At 41.8% G+C, this 21,748-nt stretch overlaps 1 protein-coding gene across 1 annotated transcript in view; it reads left to right on the top strand.

Annotated features, from left to right (window-relative positions):
- TAFA2 (TAFA chemokine like family member 2) overlaps positions 1-14,533 on the top strand; it is a 179,867-nt gene extending 165,334 nt beyond the window's left edge. The window contains exon 4 of the mRNA XM_030215614.1: positions 14,462-14,533. Coding sequence (XP_030071474.1) covers positions 14,462-14,533 — 72 coding nt within the window. The remainder of the gene's footprint in view (positions 1-14,461) is intronic.
- Positions 14,534-21,748: the final 7,215 nt, after the last annotated feature.

Raw genomic sequence — 21,748 nt, 5'->3', positions numbered from 1 at the left:
CTTCCTTCCCCTCTCCTCCACTTTCAGCCTATTCAAGTTGCCTTCAACTTCCTATCTTCCTCCCCTTATTTTCTTACTCTTTCAGTTCACCAGCATTGTTGCAACTCCAGATCTTTCTTCAAGGTTCAAGGTTACAAGGCTACATTTATTTGATTGATCTCCTAAGGCCGAGGACATCAAAGCGATTTACATATAATAAAAATTCAATCATACAGCATAATATATAGCATTTTGAAATTGTTACAACATAAGCAAAATAAATCACACACACACACACACACATAAAAGTAAAATAATAATGTGGAGGAGCACAATCGAATGTCGCCGGTGAAATAGATCGCCGGCGATCTATTTTGGCGGTGGCGCAAAAGCTGGCCAGAACCGTATTATCGAAAAAGATGGCCGGCCATCTTATTTTCTGATAATACGGTTTAGCCCGGCCAAATGCCAGAGTTTGCCGGGTTTGAGATCGCCGGTTTTGTTTTTCAGCGATAATGGGAAAAAATGCCGGCCATCTCAACTCAAACCCGGAGAAATCCAAGGCATTTGGTCATGGGAGGAGTCAGCATTTGTAGTGCACTGGTCCCCCTCACATGCCAGGACACCAACCGGGCACCCTAGGGGGCACTTCTAAAAAGTTTTTAAAAATACAAAAAAAGCTCCCAGTTGCATAGCTCCCTTACCTTGGGTGCTGAGCCCCCCAAATCCCCTCAAACCCACTCCCCACAAATCTACACCATTACCATAGCCCTTATGGGTAAAGGGGGCACCTACATGTGGGTACAGTGGGTATTGGGGGGGTTTGGAGGGCTTAACATTTACCACCACAAATGTAACAGGTAGGGGGGGGGGGGGGATGTACCTGGGTCTGCCTGCCTGAAGTGCACTGCACCCATTAAAAACTGTTCCAGGGACTTGCATACTGCTGTCAGGGAGCTGGGTATGACATTTGAGGCTGGCATACAAGCTGGTAAAAAAAGGTTTTTATTTTTATTTTTTTAGTGTGGGAGGGGGTTGGTGACCACTGGGGGACTACAGGGAGGTCATCCCCCATTCCCTCCGGTGTTCATCTGATCAGTTGGGGCACCTTTTTGAGGCTTGGTCATGAAAATAAAAGGACCAAGTAAACCCTGCGAAATACTGCTTAACGCCGCTTTTGTTTTTCCATTATCCGCGAAAGCTGGCCATCTGGTAGCCACGCCCATGCCTGCCCATGTCCCGCCTTCGCTACACCGCCAACACGCCCTCTTGAACTTTCGTCGGCGAGTCGACCGGAAAGCGGCGATGCTGTCAAAAAAGCCGCTTTCGATTATACCGATTTCGCCACTTTTGAGAGATCGCCAGCCATCTCCCAATTTATGTCGGCAAATGGCCGTCGATCACTTTCGAAAATAAGCCTGATAGGCAAACAAAATTTAGCAAATGCAAGTAAATGCAAGCAAACACAAGCAAACCTAGCAAACCTGCTGTATCTCACACTATCCTATCGCTGAGGCAGATTAGAAGTTAGAGAACCAAACTTTAGGGATCCTTTTACCAAGCTGTGGGCAAAAGGGCCCTGCACTGTCAGGGGCCGTTTTTCCTATGCACCAGGGCCCTTTTTACTGCAGCGGGTAAAAAGCCCCCAGACACACATGGCAATGTGGTAAGAGAACTTACCGCATGGCCATTTGATGAGGAGGCCTTACTGCCACCCATTGAGATGGCAATAAGAGCTTCTGCGCTAACCCAGTGGTAACCGGGCAGTGCGCATAGCCATTTCTGGGGGTTTCTTTTTCCCCTAGAAATGGCATGCACTCAGGATGGGACTACCGCTGATGACTGCGTTGGGCTGGCAGTAATCCCAAAAGAGCGAGCAGTAAGCCCGCGTTGGGCTTACCGCCGCTCTGTAAAAGGGCCCCTTAGTTAAGGAAAGCGAACTGGAAGACGTTGGTTTTAAACATAGCCTCAAATAAAGGAAGAGAGATCTCTGTACGTAAGAGTATGGGTAGATTGTTCCAGAGTGTTGGTCCCACTACACTGAATGTCCCCTTTCCAAAATGTGGAAGATGGTATGGTGTGGAACGAAGGAACAGACAGTATTGATTGTTGGCTAGAGCGGAGAGGCCATTCAAGCACATAAGGCTGCAAACTAGGCGACAAGAAAGCAGGCAGCTTTGTATGAAAATTCTTGAACACCAGAAGCAATATATTATAGGTAATGCGATGTTCCACCAGTAACCAGTTTTCAGTAAGGGAGTCACATGGTCATATTTTGTAGAATGAAAAAGTAGCTTTACAGTGATATTCTGCACCATTTGCAGTCACCTGGTCTCTTTGTCTGACCTATGTCCCTCAAAAGAACATTACAGTAATCCAATCATTGCATGACTAAGGCATGAATTGCAACGTGCAAAGCCTTTTTATCAGAGTTTGCACAGAGCGTATCTGATGTAACCTAAAAAAACATACTTTGACTACTGCAGAAATATGAGTCCTGAGAGAAAGGGTAGAATCCATCAGCACACTCAGGACTCTAACTGTGTCACTAGGCTGTAAAGACATATCACCAAAATTCAAAGTGAGCAATGGATATGGTGATGAAATTATATATTTGGAAATGTGTTTTTTTGTAAATTAAGTACTAATTTATTCTGTACAAGCCAGGACTCAATCTGTTTAAGCTTACTCATGATGTCCATTATGTAATGTTCATCAAGTGTGTCGAAAGGCACGAGAATCTGTACATCGTCAGTGTATAGATAAGGTATGAATCCCAATTGTTGTATCAGAAAAGCCAAAGGTGCCAAAAAGATATTGAATAAAACAGGTGCAAGGAAAGAACCTTGTAGCACCCCAAAGGGCAGCTTAAAAGAAGCAGATAGTTCATCTTGCCAGAGAACATGGTAGGACCAATCCGAGAGATATGAGTGGAACCACTGTAGAGCTAAAGTAGATATGCCTATTTCTGCCAGACTAAATAAAAGCAGTGAGTGATCTACAGTACCATATCAAACGCAGCGGTCAAGTGAAAGACAAAAAATTGATTTATTATTGGCCAATGTCAGTTGCATGTCTGAGAGCATGCCTAGCAGAGCTGTTTCAGTGTTATGATTGGATCGAAAAACCTGTCTGATTGGAATGTACCACTTGCTCTGTAACCTTAGAAAGAAAAGACAACTGAGCAATTGGTCTGTAATTAACCCTCCATTGCCCCATGTAAGCCGCATTGAGCCTGCCATGAGTGGGAAAGCGCGGGGTACAAATGTAACAAAAATAAAAAAAATAAAAAATAATTAGCAACAATATGCACTATATAGGGAAGAAAAAAGACAATATTGTGTTTTATCAGAGATGCGGGAAAGGGATCATGTGGCGCAGTCTTTGATTGCACTGTCCGTAATGCAGTTTCTATTTCAGACAAAGATGTCTTGTGTTGATGGTGGTTATCAGCTGCTCTACTCCTTCCTCCTTCGACAGCTCTTCACCAGTAGCTGTGGGTTGGGACCCAGGGACAGTTAATAAATGCCAATCAATACTTGTCATATATTTTACTAACATTAATATGCAGGAACATATAAACAAATGCTGTATCTTTTCTTTTGTAAGGACGCATTGCAGTTTAGAATGCACAGCATATAAGGAAACATTATTATATATCACATTAAAAGAACCCCTATCACAAATGATACCATTTTGCACATCATTAGAACAAAGAGCTCCACAAAGCATATAATTTTTCATAACAGTAACTCTTTGACGTCAAACAAAACCTTTCAAGCTATGAATTGAAATACTTTTCAGGTGCATACAATAGTAAATATGTTTCAGTATTCTTCTCCTCTTTAAAAGAAAAGGCAGCATTGGGCAAAAGATTGCCTAGATGTGACTGTTAAAAACAAACAAGCAAAAAGCTTTTGTTTTAAGTGTCAATACACAGGCTCCCACTTCTTACTCAAATATGTCTAAACTGTTATTTGTTATCTATATTAATTTAGTTATTTTATAAAGCAGGACTTTCCAAACCAGACCTGGAGACCCCTCAGTCAATAATATTTTCAGATAGAAACATTTGCATATTATTGGTCTCCAGAGCATGCAGATTTATTTTATGCATATTCAGTCTAGATATCCTGAAAATCTAACTGCCTCTGGGGTACGCCTGGCAGAAAGTTTACAAATAACAAGAATAGAATATAAGGAAGAAAAAAATATATAGTGTCTTGTAAAAGTATTCACACCCTTGTGCTCGTTTCATATTCTGCTTTAAAAAAGTACAATTCAAAATGTATCAAGGTAGGAGGGGTTTTTTCTCATTAATATATACAACATTCCCCTAACTCTATAAACTTGGGTGCCCAGCTTTATGCTTAGCACACAAATTTGGATGCCAAATTTATAGAATAAGGTTGTTATACATGCAACTTAATTTAATAATTGGCTGTTTATTGGAGTTAACAGCCAATTGGTGTTAATTGGGAATACCTAGGACTTGTTGAAGTTGCTATGCTGTGGTGGTCAGGCACAGCTGCGGACAGAGCCATTGTCCATTGCATCACCTGAGGCTATTTGGGAGCTCTATACGATTTGTGCTGTACTGCAGATACTTTGGAATACCTGGGACTTGTTGGAGTTTCTGTGCAGTGGTTGTCAGGCACAACTGTGGACACAGTCCTTAACCATGACATCACCTGAGGCCTTCCGGGAGCTCTATAAGATCTGTGCTCTACTGATGGGCCATGGGTTGATACCCAAGGGAGCATTACCAAAGGGGTAGGACAAACACCTTTGGAGCTCCTTCAGAACCTACTGAAGAGTGAGGAGCAGGAGATTCTGTTGAATGGTCTCTATCTATGGGGAAATGTAAGGGCAGTAAAACTGTGAAACTGGCACCTGTGAAGGTGAGAGGCTCAATGGATTTTATTTATTTATTTATTGCATTTGTATCCCACATTTTCCCACCTATTTGCGGGCTCAGTGTGGCTTACAATACATTGTGAATGATGGAAATACAATTAGTCACAGTACGATTATGGGTTACATTGTGAAGTGTAATGGAAAGACAAAGTCAAAATATCATCTGGGAATAGAACAATTGAATGTAACAATGGGGAAATGATAGGGCGATAGAACAATAGCAAGAGAACATTAGGGTATAACAATTTTATCTGTGGGTAGAGTTTTAAGTGTGGTGAAAGTATGGGGGAAGAGAATTCAGAAGAGAGTGTATTGGTGCTTTTCTTTTAGTGTGTATGGATTCATGTGTTTTGGTCTTTGCAGTAAATATTCTCAAAGAGATGAGTCTTCAATAGTCTGCGGAAGTCGGTTAATTCGTAGATCATTTTCAGGTTGCGTGGTAGTGTATTCCAGAATTGCGTGCTCATATAAGGGTTTTGCACTTTCGTATTTTGGTTTTCCGAAGATGAGTCTGGCTGCTGTATTCTGGGCTGTTTGAAGTTTCCTCAGTATTTGCTCTTTGCAGCCTGCGTATGGTGAGTTGCAGTAGTCCAGATGACTGAGTACGAGTGATTGCACTAGGCTGCGGAAGACAGATCTCGGAAAGAATGGTCTTATTCTTTTCAGTTTCCACATGGAGTAGAACATCTTTTTGGCTGTGTTGTTCGCATGAGTCTCAAGTGTTAGATGGCGGTCAATAGTGACTCCAAGGATTTTTAAAGTTTCTGAGATTGGCAGGTTTAGTTTGGGTGTGTTAATAGCAGTAAATATATTCATGTTGTATTGGGAGGTAAGTATGAGGCATTGAGTTTTTTCTGCGTTCAGTTTCAATCGGAATGCATCTGCCCAGGTGTTCATGATGTGTAGACTTTGGTTGATTTCATTGGAGATTTCATTAATGTCTTGTTTGAAAGGAATATATATCGTTACATCATCGGCATATATGTATGGGTTAAGGTTATGGTTTGATAGAAGTTTTGCAAAGGGGACCATCATTAGGTTGAAAATAGTTGGTGAGAGGGGGGATCCCTGCGGTACTCCACACTCAGGTGTCCATGCATCAGACGTAGTTGAATTTGATGTGACCTGATATGAGCGTAAGGTTAAGAACCCCTTGAACCAGTTTAGGACATTGCCTCCGATGCCAAAATATTCAAGTATGTGTAGTAGGATTCCATGGTCGACCATATCAAAGGCACTTGATATGTCAAATTGTAAGAGGAGTATATTGGTGCCGGTTGCAATCATTTGTTTAAATTTGGTCATTAGGGTAATTAATACTGTTTCTGTGCTGTGATTTGACCGGAATCCTGATTGGGCATCATGCAGTATTGAGAACTTGTTGAGATAGTTTGTGAGTTGTTTGGTTACCATCCCTTTGGTTATTTTGGTTATTAGTGGTATAGATGCTACTGGTCTGTAGTTAGTTATTTCACTTGCGTTTTTCTTTGTGTCTTTGGGTATTGGGGTGAGTAAAATTTTTCCTTTTTCCTTAGGAAAAAGTCCGTTTTGTAGCATGAAGTTCACGTGGTTCGTTAGGTCTATTATGAATTGTTGGGGAGCTGATTTCATAAGGTTGTTTGGGCAGATATCTAGTTTGCATTGGGATTTGGTGAATCTTTTGAGCGTTTTAGAGATGAGGTCCTCTGGCAGTAATTCGAATTCGGTCCAGATCCTGTCTGCTGGATATATTCCGTCTTCTGGGTCTAGACAGTTTAGGAGTGTGGCGTATTCAATAGGGCTGGTGGGTATTTTAAGTCATAGTTGTATGATTTTCTCCTTGAAGTATTTCGCGAGGTCGTTGGCCCCTGGTATATCTTTGCTGTTGTTTGTAACTGGTGTGGTATCTAGCAACTTATTTACAAGATAGAAGAGTTTGTGTGTGTCTTTGTAGTTTGGTCCGATCATTGTTTTGTAGTGTAGTCTTTTAGTCTGTTTTATGGTATATTTGTATTTCCTCTGAAGTGATTTCCAGGCATTCAGTGTGTGTTCATCTTTCTTTTTGTTCCATGCACGTTCTAGTTTTCTGACTTGTGTTTTGAGTTTTTTCAGCTCTTCGGTGAACCATGGATTTGATTTTTTTCTATGTGATGTTCTGGTTTGGATTGGGGCAATTGTGTCTAATGTTGTCTTACATATGTCATCCCATTCTTGGAGGAATTGAATGGTGTCTGTGTTTGTTGACCATTCGTTTTGGTAGACCTGTTGCCAGAATGTTGTGGGGTCTATTTTTCCTCTCGTGGTGTATGTTGTTCGTTCATGTTTGTTGGCTGCGTTTCTGTGTATTTTTCGCCAGTGGAGGGAGACATTTGCTTTATGGTGGTCTGTCCATGGTGTGGGTGTCCATCTTGTGTCTGTAAGTAGGAGAGTTGAGTCTGGGTCAAATTTGTGTGTAATAATGTCTAGTGCGTGTCCTTTCTCGTGTGTTGGTTGAGTGTTAGGTGCGTGTAAATCCCAGAGTTTTAAGAATTCTTTGCACTCTTGTGTGCCTGTTGAGGTGTCGTCTTCGAGGTGTAGGTTGATGTCTCCCATTATTAGGATGTTTGAGGCCGAGACACATGTGTTGGAGATGAAGTCCATGAGTTGCGTCTGGGAGTCTTTCCATTTTCCTGGTGGTCTATAGAATAGGATTGCATTGAGGTGTCTTTGTAGGTTTGGATGAGTGATTCTTGTTGAGGCGATTTCGAGTTGTGGTGAGGTGGATTCGCCAGTGGTTGTGATGGTGAATTCGGATTTGTAGATTATGGCTATTCCGCCACCTCTCTTTCCATGTCTTGTCCAGTGGGTGATTTTGTATTCTGGTGGGCAAGTCTCTTTGATGGCAGGGTCTGTAGGGCCGTGGAACCATGTTTCCGTGATGAATAGAAGGTCCAGATTCTCTGTGGTAATCCAGTCTAGTATGTCTACTGAGTTGCTTACTGCTGATCTAGTGTTGATGTATCCTATTCGGATTGAGCGGTATGGTTCTACAGGGAGGTTAGATGTGTTTATTTTAATTAGTTGTCTGTTTCCTCGGTGGTTGAATTTGTTGTTGTTGTTGTTTTTTCTCTTTCTGTTGGTGGTGTTCGTATGTGGAAATTTTTCCTTTTGGTTGGTTATTGTATTTTTGGTCTGGTGAGTTGTTGGTAGGTTGTAGATAGAGTTGGTGAATTGTGGTTGGGTTGTTGTTGATGTTGGGGGTGGTCCATGCGTGGTAGATTAAGGGAATGAGATAGATTATTATCAGTAGCTTGTTAGTGTTCATGTTGGATTTTTGTGGACGGTGTTCGTGTGAGTGTTGGGTATTGTTGGTGGTATCAGTGGTTTTGTGGGTAGTGTTCGTGGGAGTGTTGGGCAGTGTTGGTGATGTCAGTGGTGCATCAACAGTCTTAACAATTGGTCCGTAACGGTGGTTGGATCAACAAAATATGGCAGTGCCTAATACTAGCCGTGCTTAACCTGAGTTTAGCAAACATTTAAGAGATATATACTGTAAGTTACTATGTTATAGAAGGTCTAGCAGACAATTAAGAGTCTTTTAAATTGCAGGCACTTAGAGGATCAACATCTTCAAACTACAACAGGTACCCTGTTGGGATAGTGAGTACACTTTCTTGTTCCCTCAGTCTCCTTATCATTGGGTGGTCAAACTCCACCTTCTTAACTGGTAGCAACTCAAGAGTTCCTTGGCTGGAAGTCAAGCTTCTCCAGCGGCTGTGCGATCCATCCTGGAAACAACTCTTGATTTTCCTGATAGTGAGTCTAAGAACATATTACCAGTGTCAGTCCCTATAAAACTGTAATACACATATAATACCTGTCTATCATTTACAAAGCTGGATAATGTTTTCCTAAAGGGTGCTGCAATGTTTAGAATGGAAAAGGTTTTGCATGGAAACTTACCTAGACTATCTAAATTTTCAGAGCAAACCTCTCTGAAACCTGCAAAACATAGCATATGTCTAAGACAGATTCCCAGCTGAAGTCTGTGCAGTCTGCATTGTCAGCGGTTACTAAGGATAGCTTAATGCATATGCAGATGGAAGCTATTGAGAATTCTGCTAGGGCATGTAATTTGCATTTATTGAACTTTCACGCATTACCCATCCCTGGGAGAGTTATTTAAATTGTATTTAAGAGATATCCTCAACTCCCCAATTATGACTCATTTCTACTATTTTCCTAGGGGTGTTAAGGAAATTAAAGAAGAGGGAGGTAATGACGTGATTAATTCCCCTGATAGTTTGGATATTTCCCAGTTTTTGGAATCCTCACAAGATGTTATCAATGAGCAAGCTACTTTGCTTGTTTCTTTACAATCTCAAGAACAAAAGTTAACATTTTTGAAGGCATACTTCCCTAAGAAAAAAGTTTTATTTTGTGGTCAGGTTATTTTATTTTTTCCTGATGTTTCTAGATCAACTCAGCTTAGAAACAAGGCCTTCTAGCAACTTAAGTCTAAGGTTCTGGAAATTGGTGCTACTTTTTTTCTTAAGTTCCCTTATAAATGCTTAGTTGATTTTGAAAGTAATCATTATGGGACCAATATTCAAAGCTGTGGATGGCACTGGGGAAGAGTTCGGGATTCTATGAGGTTCGGCAATATGTGCCGGCACCTGCATAGCTAAGCAACTTATTTTAGGCCAACTCAAAAACTGTCCTCTATAAGACCACTTAGCTATGCGGGTGCCAGCACTAAATATCGGGCTGGCACCTGCATAACTATGCTCTCTCCTCTCTCCCTCTCTACCCCCTCCCCAAGCCCAAAGAACCCTCCCCCCTGGAATACCAACCCCTTAACTATCCAGGTAGGACCTCGGGCCTTTCTATATGCCTGGTGGTCCAGTGGTAGTCATTGAGGGCAGGATCATAGCACCCCATGATGTCTCATAGTAGACATTTTAAACCATTGCCCCAAGGGGCAGGAGTGAGGGTGCAATGCTCCTTCCCTCAATGACCACCACTGGACCACCAGATATACAGGTAGGCCCAGGGGGGCTTACTTGGAAGGTTGAGGGGTTGGGTGGGTTCTGGGGGAGGCCTTTGTTCTGTGGGCTTGTGGAGGGGATGGGGAGGAGGGGCCATTGTCGGAAGGGGGCTTGGGGGAATGTAAAAAAAAAAAATTTAACTGTGTTATGCGGATCCTGACCCGATATTCAGTCAGGGCTGCATAACTCTTTTGTGGCCCTGGTTGAATATCAGCTGGACTGCATAAGCTCTGGGTGAGCAGGGCACCTAAAACTATCCCTGATATTCAGTGCAGGTGCCTGGATATAGCTCAGCACTGAATATCAGGGGATAACTTAACCGGCGACGATCAGCATTTTGAAAAATACTGATCGCCGTTGCCTGAATATCGTGAGGTATGTGTTCTTTGACCCCTAGCAGATTGAGACCTTCCTGTCAGGGAAGCCTCTTGGTGAAGTCTTGGACTGCAATTGATTACCTGTTTATTTTTAACAATTGAAGATAGATAATGCAGTTATAATTATATATATATATTTATACCTGTACTAATCCTCTGAGTTTTTTCTCATTTTTAACTCCAGCATGATTGTTTGGTATTTCCTTGATGTAGGCTAGGATGATAATAAAGTGATTATTTTAAATATATTTTTTGTTTGTTTCTTGTTTTAGCTTGTACTTATAAAGTATAGATAATAAAGAAAAAATAAATTGGTGTTAATTGGCACCAATTTTCACTTGTGAACACAAGTGACCTTAATTGCTACACTAGAAGCTATTCACTCAGGGATCCTTTTACTAAGGCAAGCTAGCATTTTTAGCGCATGCTAAAAATAAACATGTGCTAAAATGCTAGAGATGCCCTTATATTCTTAAGGCCTTCTCCATATGCTCTACTTCTCAAATCACTCAACATCTATATTATCCAGGTCCAGGTGATCAGAATATCATAATACGATCCGTCAGATAAACCTTTCCACGTCCTAATTGGCTAACCATTTCCTCATGAGCCAAGCATACTTGTAGAGGTGGTACCGCAATCCTCATCAATCCCATCAGTATTTTAAACTTATATTTTTTGATATTTTTCTATATTTTACTATTTTCACAATCATTCTTATTCTTGATCTTAGTTTCTTTCTGCTATACACAGTCAATTGTTCCCGTTATGCATAAGTCAAACATTTTTAAGAACACTATTTAGCTTATCAGCTTCTTCAGCTTCTTCCCATAATATACAGTGGAGACTAGTAATCACCGAATAGATCCATGTTTCGCAGCATGCTGTTTCAAGGTAGTCTCCTGCAACATAAGCAATAATAATTTAAGCCTCAATTCCTGACAGAGCTATTATGCCCTGATCTAAAAAGCAGACCTTTACTAACCCACAGTAATTCAAGCTACCGGCTTCTAAAATGGCCGCCAGCTATTCTATCATAGGTTTTATAGCAACAGATTACACATGAAATCTAACACCAATCAGAATCTCCTGGGCTGAATAGCTGATCCCCGAATTCCAACAGCAGTTCTCAAATAAGAGTCAACCATTCAATTTCACGGTTACATCCGTGGGGTTCCACGATATCTAAAGTAAAGATCCAAAATTGCTCCCTGAAGTTTAGAATTTTTTCCAAGTCACCTCCCTCCCATCCCTCTTTGACTTGATCTATAATTCGCCACTGTAGTTCAGAAATTTGATGTTCCAAACAATGCTGTACCAACGGAGCTTCCAGTTTTTTAGTTAGAATTCTAGATTATGTACACTACCATTCTAGTGGTACAGTCTGAATCATTATGCGCATTTATAACACGATGTGATTGAGGGTCCCTCCATAATGTACCTGTCATTGACGTTTGACACCATTGACAGTGTCCACATATAGTATGAGATGACATCTGTTGTACCACATTATGGTATTGATTTTTCCAGGATAATATCTCCCCAATGTTCTTAGCATGTGTAAAAGCTATTAATGGTTTCTCCATGAATATTTCATCAATCTGCAAAATGTGCCAGTGGGACATAATACTCTGAACAATAAATTTTGCTAGCGAGGAGTATGGTAGTATACACACCACCTGATCTTGTTCTTCCTGAGTTCTATAATCCAATAGTAACTCCAGCTGCACAAATCTTGCTCTTAGATACACTTTCCTAACAATCTTAGGAGGGTATCCACATATAATAAATTTTTCTGTCAGTTGTTTAACATGGTACTTAAAATCATTCATGGAGAAGCAAAGTCGTCTTAATCGTAAAAATTGCCCTATCGGTAAGTTATTTTTCAGATGATAAGGATGAAAGCTATCTTAATGCAAATAATTATTACGATCAGTTTGTTTACTATATAAAGATGTAGTAATCACATTTTCAATTTTTTCTATATGAATATCCAGAAAATCAATGGCATACCGATTATAAGTAGCAGTAAACCTTAAGTTCACATCTAGTGTATTAATCCATTAAATAAATCGAAGTAACTTGTTGTTTTCCTGTCCAGATAAAAAATATATATCATCCAGATATCTTTTCCAGATTAATATGGCCGATTTGAAATATGTTGATGGATAAATGAATGATTTTTCAAAAGAGTCCATATATAGCGTGGCTATCGACGGGGCTAAAGTTGCCCCCATAGCCACACCATGACAGGAACAATTGACTGTGTATAACAGAAAGAAACTAAGATCAAGAGTAAGAATAAGAATGATTGTGAAAATAGTAAAATATAGAAAAATATAAAAAAATAAACATTTAAAATACTGATGGGATTGATGAGGATTGCGGTTCCACCTCTACCAGTATGCTTGGCTCATGAAGAAATGGTTAGCTAATTAGGAGGTGGACACGTTTATCTGACAGATCCTATTATGATATTCTGATCACCTGGACCTGGGTAATATAGAAGTTGAGTAATTTGAGAAGTAGAGCATATGGAGAAGGATTGATTGAAAGCTCCCTTCAGTACTTAAAGTTATATGAGTGCCTACTGCTTATTGTTCATATATTCTTAAGGGCATTTAGTGTGCACTAATCATTAGCACGCACTAAAACCACTAGTGCGCCTTTGAAAAAGACCCTCTCAGTTTCTGTCAAGCTGAACTTCTAGTGTGTGTGGATGTGGGGGGGGGGATGGATGGATCAAGGGTATGCAAGGAGTTAAATGCACATGTTACAGAATACTAGAGATTACCCACCTAAATGCCATCTGCTAGCCAGCCTTTAACATGACATAAGTGCTTGTGCCTAACCTTAAGTGTAAAACTGCAGACTGACGCTAATATTCTATAACAGCAGTTCTACGTGGAACTGCTGTCATAGAATCCGCGCTCAGCATGCATCATCACGGCACCTAAATTGCAGCACCATTTATAGAATGTACTCCATATGTCTGCAAAATGAAAACAATTATAAAAATGTTCAAAAAGTAATTACAATAAAAACAGCAACATTTCTTGCTTGCATGAACCTTCATATACCTTGTCATAGTAAACCCAAATTAGCTCTGTTTTCATATATTCCCCAAAGAAGCCCTCTAGTATACAGTCTCATTAGCTGGGCCAATTTGAATAACCTTAGCTGAAGAAACTGTTTCTGTTATATGTAGTGAATTTTAAGCGAATTTTAAAGCATGCTAAACACTGAGCTGCCAAAAGAACTCTGGGATAAAGTAATTCAAAGATAAAGATCTAGAGAAGGCTATAAGAAAATGTCAATGTATTTAATATCCCTTGGGACACTGTCAGACCCATCACTGTGAAGTAGAGCAATTGGTATCACCATGACACTGCTTTGATCAGGCCATCCCTCCTAATTCAGTGTCTGTGGGTTCAGAAAAGTGATGAGCAAGGTCATTGTGAAGCCTAAAATTACTTTAGAAGAACTGCAGAAGGCCCTGGCTGAGATTGGGGAAAATAACTATTATTCAATACTTTCAACATTAGTCCACAAATGTGGCAGTCTCCCATGTACTTAATGTTTTCAGATAAATGCCAACATTGGTGACCTCAAACATTTTTTTGTATTTAGATGGACATCGTCTGTATGCTGCATTGCATTGTTATCATTATTGTAGACTGATTGTAGCTTTGAACTTGATACATTTTTATGGGCACATTTTCATTGACACTTTTTTGAGCACGTGGACTATGATTTATTTATTTATTTATTTATTGCATTTGTATCCCACAATTTTCCACCTCTTTGCAGACTCAATGTGGCTTACAAAGTTATTGTTGTTACATAGAGAATAGCAAAATCGAGAGTTAACAAGTAGATATAAGAAGCAAAAACAATATTGATAGTAGGTACAGGTGTCATAGGGTAACGTGGTCGAGGTTTGAACAAGCAGATATAAGCGAAACATTTCTGATATTAGGTAATCGTTCATGATGGGTAGGCAGAGATGTCATAGAATATAATGTAATCAAGTTCAATAAACAAATGATGTAAGGAGAGCGCATTGAACAGCCTAAGATATTGGTGATTTCATGTTAAGCTCTTGGACTTTGGTGAGGTTTTTCACAGCTTCATTAATTATATTTTTGTATATCATTTTCTACACTCTGTCTACTTTTACAGGGTGGGTTCACATTATCCAGTATGGGTGGTGTCATGAAAGAAGCCACAGCTGAAGGAAAGCATAACATTTGAAAAGAAAAACTTAAGGGACACTGCCCACATGTAGGGACATGCAGTCCCAAATTTTTGGTTGTGTTTAGTTTCCCATGCTGCTGTTCTATGGGACTTTTTTTCTTTGTTTGTTTTGTTTGGAAGCAATGACCTAAATAGGGCACACTATTCAAAAAGATAGAACTTGCAGAACTATTGTTATTAATATGTAATTTATCTTTAAAATCAAGCACGGTACCAGAAGATTGGAGGGTGGCCAATGTAACGCCAATTTTTTAAAAAGGATCCAGAGGGGATCCGAGAAATTATAGACCTGTGAGCCTGTCGTCGGTGTCAGGCAAAATGGTAAAGATTATTATAAAGAACAAATTACAAAGCATATTCAAAAGTTTGGATTAATGAGACAAAGCCAACATGGATTTAGTGAAGGGAAATCTTGCCTCATCAATCTATTACATTTCTTTGAAGGGGTGAACAAACATGTGGATAAAGGTGAGTCAATCGATATTGTCTATCTGGATTTTCAAAAGGCATTTGACAAAGTTCATCATGAAAGACTCCAGAGGACACTGGAGAGTCGTGGGATTGGAGGTAGTGTTTTTTTGTGGATTAAAAACTGGTTAAAAGATAGAAAACAGAGTTGGGTTAAATGGTGAGTATTCTCAATGGAGAAGGGTACATAGTGGGGTTCCCCAAGAATCTGTGCTGGGACTGCTGCTTTTTAACAAATTTATAAATGATCTAGAGATGGGACTAGCTAGTGAGGTAATTAAATTTGCTGATGACACAAAGTTATTCAAAGTTGTTAAATTGCAAGAGGATTGTGAAAAATTACAAGAGGACCTTACGAGACTGGGAGACTGGGCATCCAAATGGCAGATGATGTTTAATGTAAGCAATTGCAAAGTGATGCATATGGGAAAGAGCAACACGAACTATAGCTACGTAATGCAAGGTTCCACGTTAGGAGTCACCTACCAGGAAAGGGATCTATGTATCATCGCTCAGTGTGTGGCGGTGGCTAAGAAAGCAAATAAAATGTTAGGTATTGTTAGGAAAATAATGGAAACAAAAATGAGGATGTTATAATGCCTTTGTATTACTTCATGGTACAACCACACCACGAATATTGTGTTCAATTCCAGTCATCGCATCTGAAAAAAGATATAGTGGAATTAGAAAAGGTACAGAGAAGGGTGACAAAAATGATAAAGGGGATGGGATGACTTTCCTATGAGGAAAGGATAAAGCGGCTAGGGCTCTTCAGTTTGGAGAAAAGGTAGCTGAGAGGAGATATGATAAAGGTCTATAAAATAATAAGTGGAGTAGAACGGGTAGACAAGAATCACTTGTTTACTCTTTGCAAAAATACTAGGACTAGGGGGCACGTAATGAAGCTACAAAGTAGTACATTTAAAATGAATCAGAGAAAACTTTTCTTCACTCAATGTGTAATTAAACTCTGGAATTTGTTGCCGGAGAATGTAGTAAAGGCGGTTAGCTTAGCAGAGTTTAAAAAAGGTTTGGATGGGGAGAGGAAGTGACGTCACGTTGCCTGATGGCGGCTTGAACTAATAGCTCCTGCACCCTCTCAGCATAAAAAACGGAATTTGCCCTTTCCTTACCGCACCTTCTTCCAAATTTTGGATCTAAAGCGGTATAAGCTTCTTGTAGGCAAAATGAGTAAGTCCGCCATACACTCTCGTAAAGCACTGGATCGCCAAGCCCTAAAGACCCTGAGTAAGGGCCGTTGGCACCACGTGTCACCATTGCCAAGTTTGCAGTCGGACTCGGAGTCAGATTTTTCACAGGCATGTTTGATGGAGGACTCGAGTGCTTGCCCGAGAGGTATTGTGAAATATTTATGTGCCTTGCATGAAGAGATTAAAGCTTCAAAGAACGAAATACTGGAGAAAATGGACGCCCTCGGGTCGGATTTAAAAGAGCTGGGAGGCAGAGTGGAGGATTTGGAATGCCGCATGGAGGAACAAGCAGTGCAGTGCACTGAAGTGGTTTCGAAGGTGGAGATGGCTGTGGACCAATACAATGAGCTCCAACTTAAGGTCGATGACCTGGAAAATCGAAACAGAAGATGTAACCTTCGATTTCGAAGGGTACCGGAGTGTGGAGACTTGGAGGATGCTTTGATGGTGACGCGGATCATCTGTGCTAAGCTGTTAGACTCAGAATTGCCCGAGGGTCTAATTGAAATTTACAGGGCTCATAGAGCACCCGGTCAGCGACTGGAGACCGCAAGATATAATAGCAAAATTTGTCTCCTCAGCAATGAGAGAAAGACTGATTGTGAAGGCAAGGCAGTTACCTTATGTGGAGTATAACAAAGCCAAAGTGCAAGTTTTTCAGGATTTATCTGCATTTACATTGGCCCAAAGGCGTTTGATGAGACCAGCTTTGGACATACTCACTAAGGGGAAAATAGCCTATCATTGGGTGTTCCCGTTCGCATTGACTTTTACAATTGGGGGGTTAAATGCACCTTACGGAGGCCTGGAAAATATTACACGCAGTGGCGTACAATGGGCGGGGCGGTGGGGGCGTTCCGCCCTGGGTGTCAGCGGGTGGGGGAGGGGTGCTCCGCTGGCACCCCAGTCCCCACCTACCTACCAGCTCCGTCGCCAGATGACCCTCTTCTCCTGCCACCCAGCACCTGACCCAGCCTTTAAAAACAATCTATGAAGTGGCGGTGTGGCGCCTCGCGTCTGCTCTGCATGTTAAGGAAGAAAAACCACCTCGTTGGCTGGCCTTCCTTCACTGTGTCCCGCCCTCTGATATAACTTCCTATTTCCGTGAGGGTGGGACACAGTGAAGGAAGGTTGGCCAACGAGGCAATTTTTCTTCCTTTACATGCAGAGCAGACGCGAGGCGCCGCGCCGCTGCTTCATAGATTGTTTTTAAAGGCTGGGTCAGGTGTCGGGTGGCAGGAGAAGAGGTTCGTCTGGCAACGGAGCTGGTAGGCAGGTGGGGACTGGGTCGGGGAGGGGGGCTCAGATGGGAGGAGGGGGGCTGGAACTGGGGCTGAAAAGGTGGGCCCTAATGCAAAGCATGTGGATGAAGGGGGCTGGAACTGGGGGTTGAAAAGGAGGGTAGGTGGGATAAGGGGGTCAGTACTGGGACTGAGGGCTGAAAAGGGGCAGGGGCTGAAACTGTGGGGACTGGGGGGCTGAAAAGGGGACAGGGATAAGTGGCTGGGGCTGAAGCTCAGGACTGGTGGGAGAAAAGGGCTGGGACTGAAACTGTTTCTGATGGGATAGTGGGGCTGAAAAGGGGGGGCATGTGGGAGGTGTGGGCTGGGGCTGGAACTAGGGGCAGGTAGGATAATGGGGCTAGAACTGGGGGTTGAAAAGAGGGGGGCAGAGAGAGAGAGAGAGGGGACAGATCCTGGATGGAAGGGGGAGCGAGAGGGAGGGCAGGCCCTGGATGGATGGGAGAGGGAGGACAAATGGTAGATTGAAGGGGCAGAGAGAAAGGGCAGACAGTGGATGGAAGGGATAGAAAGAGCAGACAGTGGATGGAAGGGGGGGGGGGAGAGAGAGGGCAGATGGGCAGATGGTGGATTGAAGGGGCAGAGATAGAGGGCAGATGTGGATGGAATGGAGAGAGAGGGCAGACAGTGGAAGGAAAGGGCAGGGAGAGAGGGCAGACATTGGATGGAGGGGAAAGCAGAGAGGGCAGACACTGGATGGCAGAGAGAGAGCGAAGTCAGATGCTGGATGGAAGGAAGGCAGTGAAAAGAAGATGAGGAAAGCAGAACCCAGAGACAACAAACTGTACATAAAATATATTTTTTTTATTTTTTGCTTTAGGATAAAGTAGTATTGTAGCTGTGTTAATAAATGTTTATAAATAGAAGATGTAAATAAGGTAATCTTTTTATTGGACTAATTTTAATACATTTTACTTCTCAGAGAACAAAACCCCCTTCCTCAGGTCAGGATAGGATACTGTAACAGCACTATACTTTATTGACCTGAGGAAGGAGGTTTTGGCCTCTGAAAGCTAAATGTATTAGTTCAATAAAATGATATTATTTGTTTTATTTCTATTTGTTAATTTGTAAAGTGGTGATTGGTATTTGTTAGTTAGTTTTTTCAAGTTTACATCTGCTGTCTTTATATTTTGCACAGTACTAGGGGACATTTTCTGTTTCTGTGGTGTTGCATTGTATGCAGAGTCTATGATTTGTGTGGAGTGGATGGCGGTTCACTCGGGAATATATTGTTGAGGGTTGCTTGTTATAATCAGGTCGGGAGGGAGGTATTTGAATGAGAGTGGCTGTATAATAATAAAAATGAGGAGAAGAAAATGAAAAAGAAAAAGGGGGGTAGGATGTTTGAGGAGGTGAGGTGCGGGGGGGGGGGGGTGGTTTGGGTTGCTGGATAGGGTAGGGGATGTTTACTTTCTCTTTCTATTTTCCCATATTGGTCGTGTTTGGGGCCATTGATTGGTGTGTAGTGGGTTGAGGGGTGGAGAGGGAGTGGGGAGGGTCATTGGGTATAGATGTTACACTGAGGGAGGTGGTGGGGGGGGAAGGTTTGCGTGAGGTATGAGGGTGAGGGGGACAAGGTCAGGGAGGTGGGGGTGGAAGGCTGGTGATGTGGGGGAGGAGGAGTCTGTGGGGCTGGAGCTTTGGGGAGGGAGTGTTTGTGTGTGTGTGTGGGGGGGGGGGGGGGTCTCTTCCATCCACCATCCATTGGCCAGAAGTGGTTTCCAGTTTCTTAGTGATTAAATGAGTATGGATTTAAAGTTCTTGACATATAACGTCAAGGGCTTGAATTCTCCTCAAAAGCGCCAAAAGCTTTTCAAAGAAATTCTGTTTCACAAACCCCATGTTGTATTTCTCCAAGAGACTCATTTGAGGAGGGATCATGAGAAGTTCCTGGCCCATAAGCAGTATCCCCATGTTTTCTTTGCATCAGACGTGAATGCGTCTAAGAAGCAAGGGGTAGCTATATTGCTCCACTCTTCCCTTCAGGTTCCGGTGTTGAAGACCAGGCAGGATCCTATGGGGAGATTTTTGGTGATTCACATTCTGCTGAACAATTTGGCTTTTTCCCTGGTTGCTGTAGTCGCCCCTAATGATAATCAGGGTGCATTCTTCACTAGGCTTGGCAGGATTGTGCAATCTGATCCCTATGGTAAATTGGTTTTCGGGGGTGATTTTAACGCCCTGTTTGACCCAGCCGTGGATAAGTCGGGTGCGGTCTCGACGAGTGATGTTAAAAATGCTAAGGCTTTGGTAGACTTTGCTCGGACTTTGGGGGTGGGCGATGTACGGAGGCTGCATCATCAACAAGGTCAGGATTATTCTTATTATTCTCATTCTCATGATTCTTATTCCCACATAGATCATTTGCTCCTCGATATATCTCGCCTCAAGGGAAGTTGTGGGTCTGATATTGGTTCCATCACTATTTTGAATCATGCCCCAGCTTGGGTACAGTTTGCCTCTGGGGGTGAGGTTGAGAAAGGTACCAGATGGACCTTAAATGTCTCTTTGCTAAAAGATGAAAAAATTCTAGCGAAGTTTCGGTCACTTTTGAAGGAATACCGCGATAATAACTTGACTTCGGGTCCTCCCTTGGGAATAGTTTGGGATGCTTTTAATGCAGTTTCGAGGGGATTTTTTCTAAAGCATGCTAGTACTCAGTTTTGGTTCAGACGAAAGGAGGTAGCTGACTGTCTGTTGAAGTTGTCTAGATTGGAAGATCTTCATAAGATTTCGCATTCGCTTTCTACCTTGTGTCAGATACAAGCTATATGGCTATGGTTAGATAATATTTACTCAGAGCAGGTTCAGTTTGTTCAGAAACAGCAACAGCAAATGCATTACTTTTATCACAATAAACCTAGTCGGTTGTTGGCTCTTAAAGTGCGCCTAAAAAGATTTGATCACACTATCCTGAGGATTAGAGATAGTAAGTCTGCAGTGTTAACTTAGTCCAACTTGATCTGTTAGCATTTCCAGTCATTCTACCAGTCTTTGTATAAGGTGGATGCTTCGATTCAGCAGGATGCCATTGGAGCTTTTCTAGCCTCTCTGCAGCTACCTGCCCTGTCGGAGGAGCAATGGGCAATGTTAGATGGGAACATCCGGGTAGACGAAGTTGTTAAGTTATTAAGGATCTCCCACCTGGGAAGTCCCCGGGTTTAGATGGACTCCCAAATGATTTTTATAGGACCTTTAGGGATGAGCTTGCTCCTATTTTGGTTGAAATTCTCAATGGGGTATGGGAGGGTCAAGCTTTGCCACCATCCATGATGGAAGCTTGGATTGCTGTGATTCCGAAGCCGAGCAAAGATAAGCTGGAGTGTGCTTCATACAGTCCGATTTCTATCTTAAACTCTGATGTTAAAATTCTTGCCAAAGTACTGGCGAATAGAATGGCTAGGATATTACCTGATTTAATTCACCCAGATCAAGTTGTATTTATTCCTCAAAGACAAGCAAAAGAAAATGTCCTTAGGATGGTTAATTTGATGCATGTGGCTGCAAAGTCAAAAGCCTCACTCTGCCTTCTGGGGTTAGATGCTGAAAAGGCGTTTGACCGAGTACATTGGCCTTTTATGTTAAGTGTTATGGACCAGATGGGATTTGGTCTGGGATTCCGGGACTGGACTCAAGCCCTTTATCAGTCCCCTCGGGCCTGTGTGTGTATCAATGGAGGTAATTCTTCTCTGTTTTCTTTATATAGGGGGACGTGTCAAGGGTGCCCTCTATCGCTCATGCTTTGATCATGGAATCTCTTGCGGTGGCGATTCATTCTAATCCTAATATTATGGGTCTGGTGATAGGGGATCAGGAATACAAATTGGCGTTTTTTGCTGATGACATTTTGCTTTCCCTATCTAAACCATTAATCTCATTTCCCAATTTAATAAAATTATTAGGGGAATATTCTTCTGTTTCGGGCTTAAAGCTTAATATGTCTAAATTGGAAGCCATGGCTACTGGTATCCCTAGTCCTATTTTAAGTTCTTTAAAAGAAACCTTTCCTTTTCGTTGGGTATCTCGTGGTCTCAAGTATTTGGGGGTCTCTCTCACTGAAATGTTTTCCGACTTATTTGGGGCTAATTATCCCTCTCTCTTGAAGGAAATAAGTAAGGATTTAGAGAGGGGGGGTCTATTGATCTCTCATGGTTTGGTCGGATTGCTACATTAAAGATGAATGTATTTCCCCGTTTGATGTACCTTTTCAGGTTCTCCCTCTTCATTTG

The sequence above is a fragment of the Microcaecilia unicolor genome, chromosome 10, assembly GCF_901765095.1.
Source record: "Microcaecilia unicolor chromosome 10, aMicUni1.1, whole genome shotgun sequence".
NCBI lineage: Eukaryota > Metazoa > Chordata > Amphibia > Gymnophiona > Siphonopidae > Microcaecilia > Microcaecilia unicolor.
This window is presented reverse-complemented; position numbering and strand designations above follow the sequence as displayed.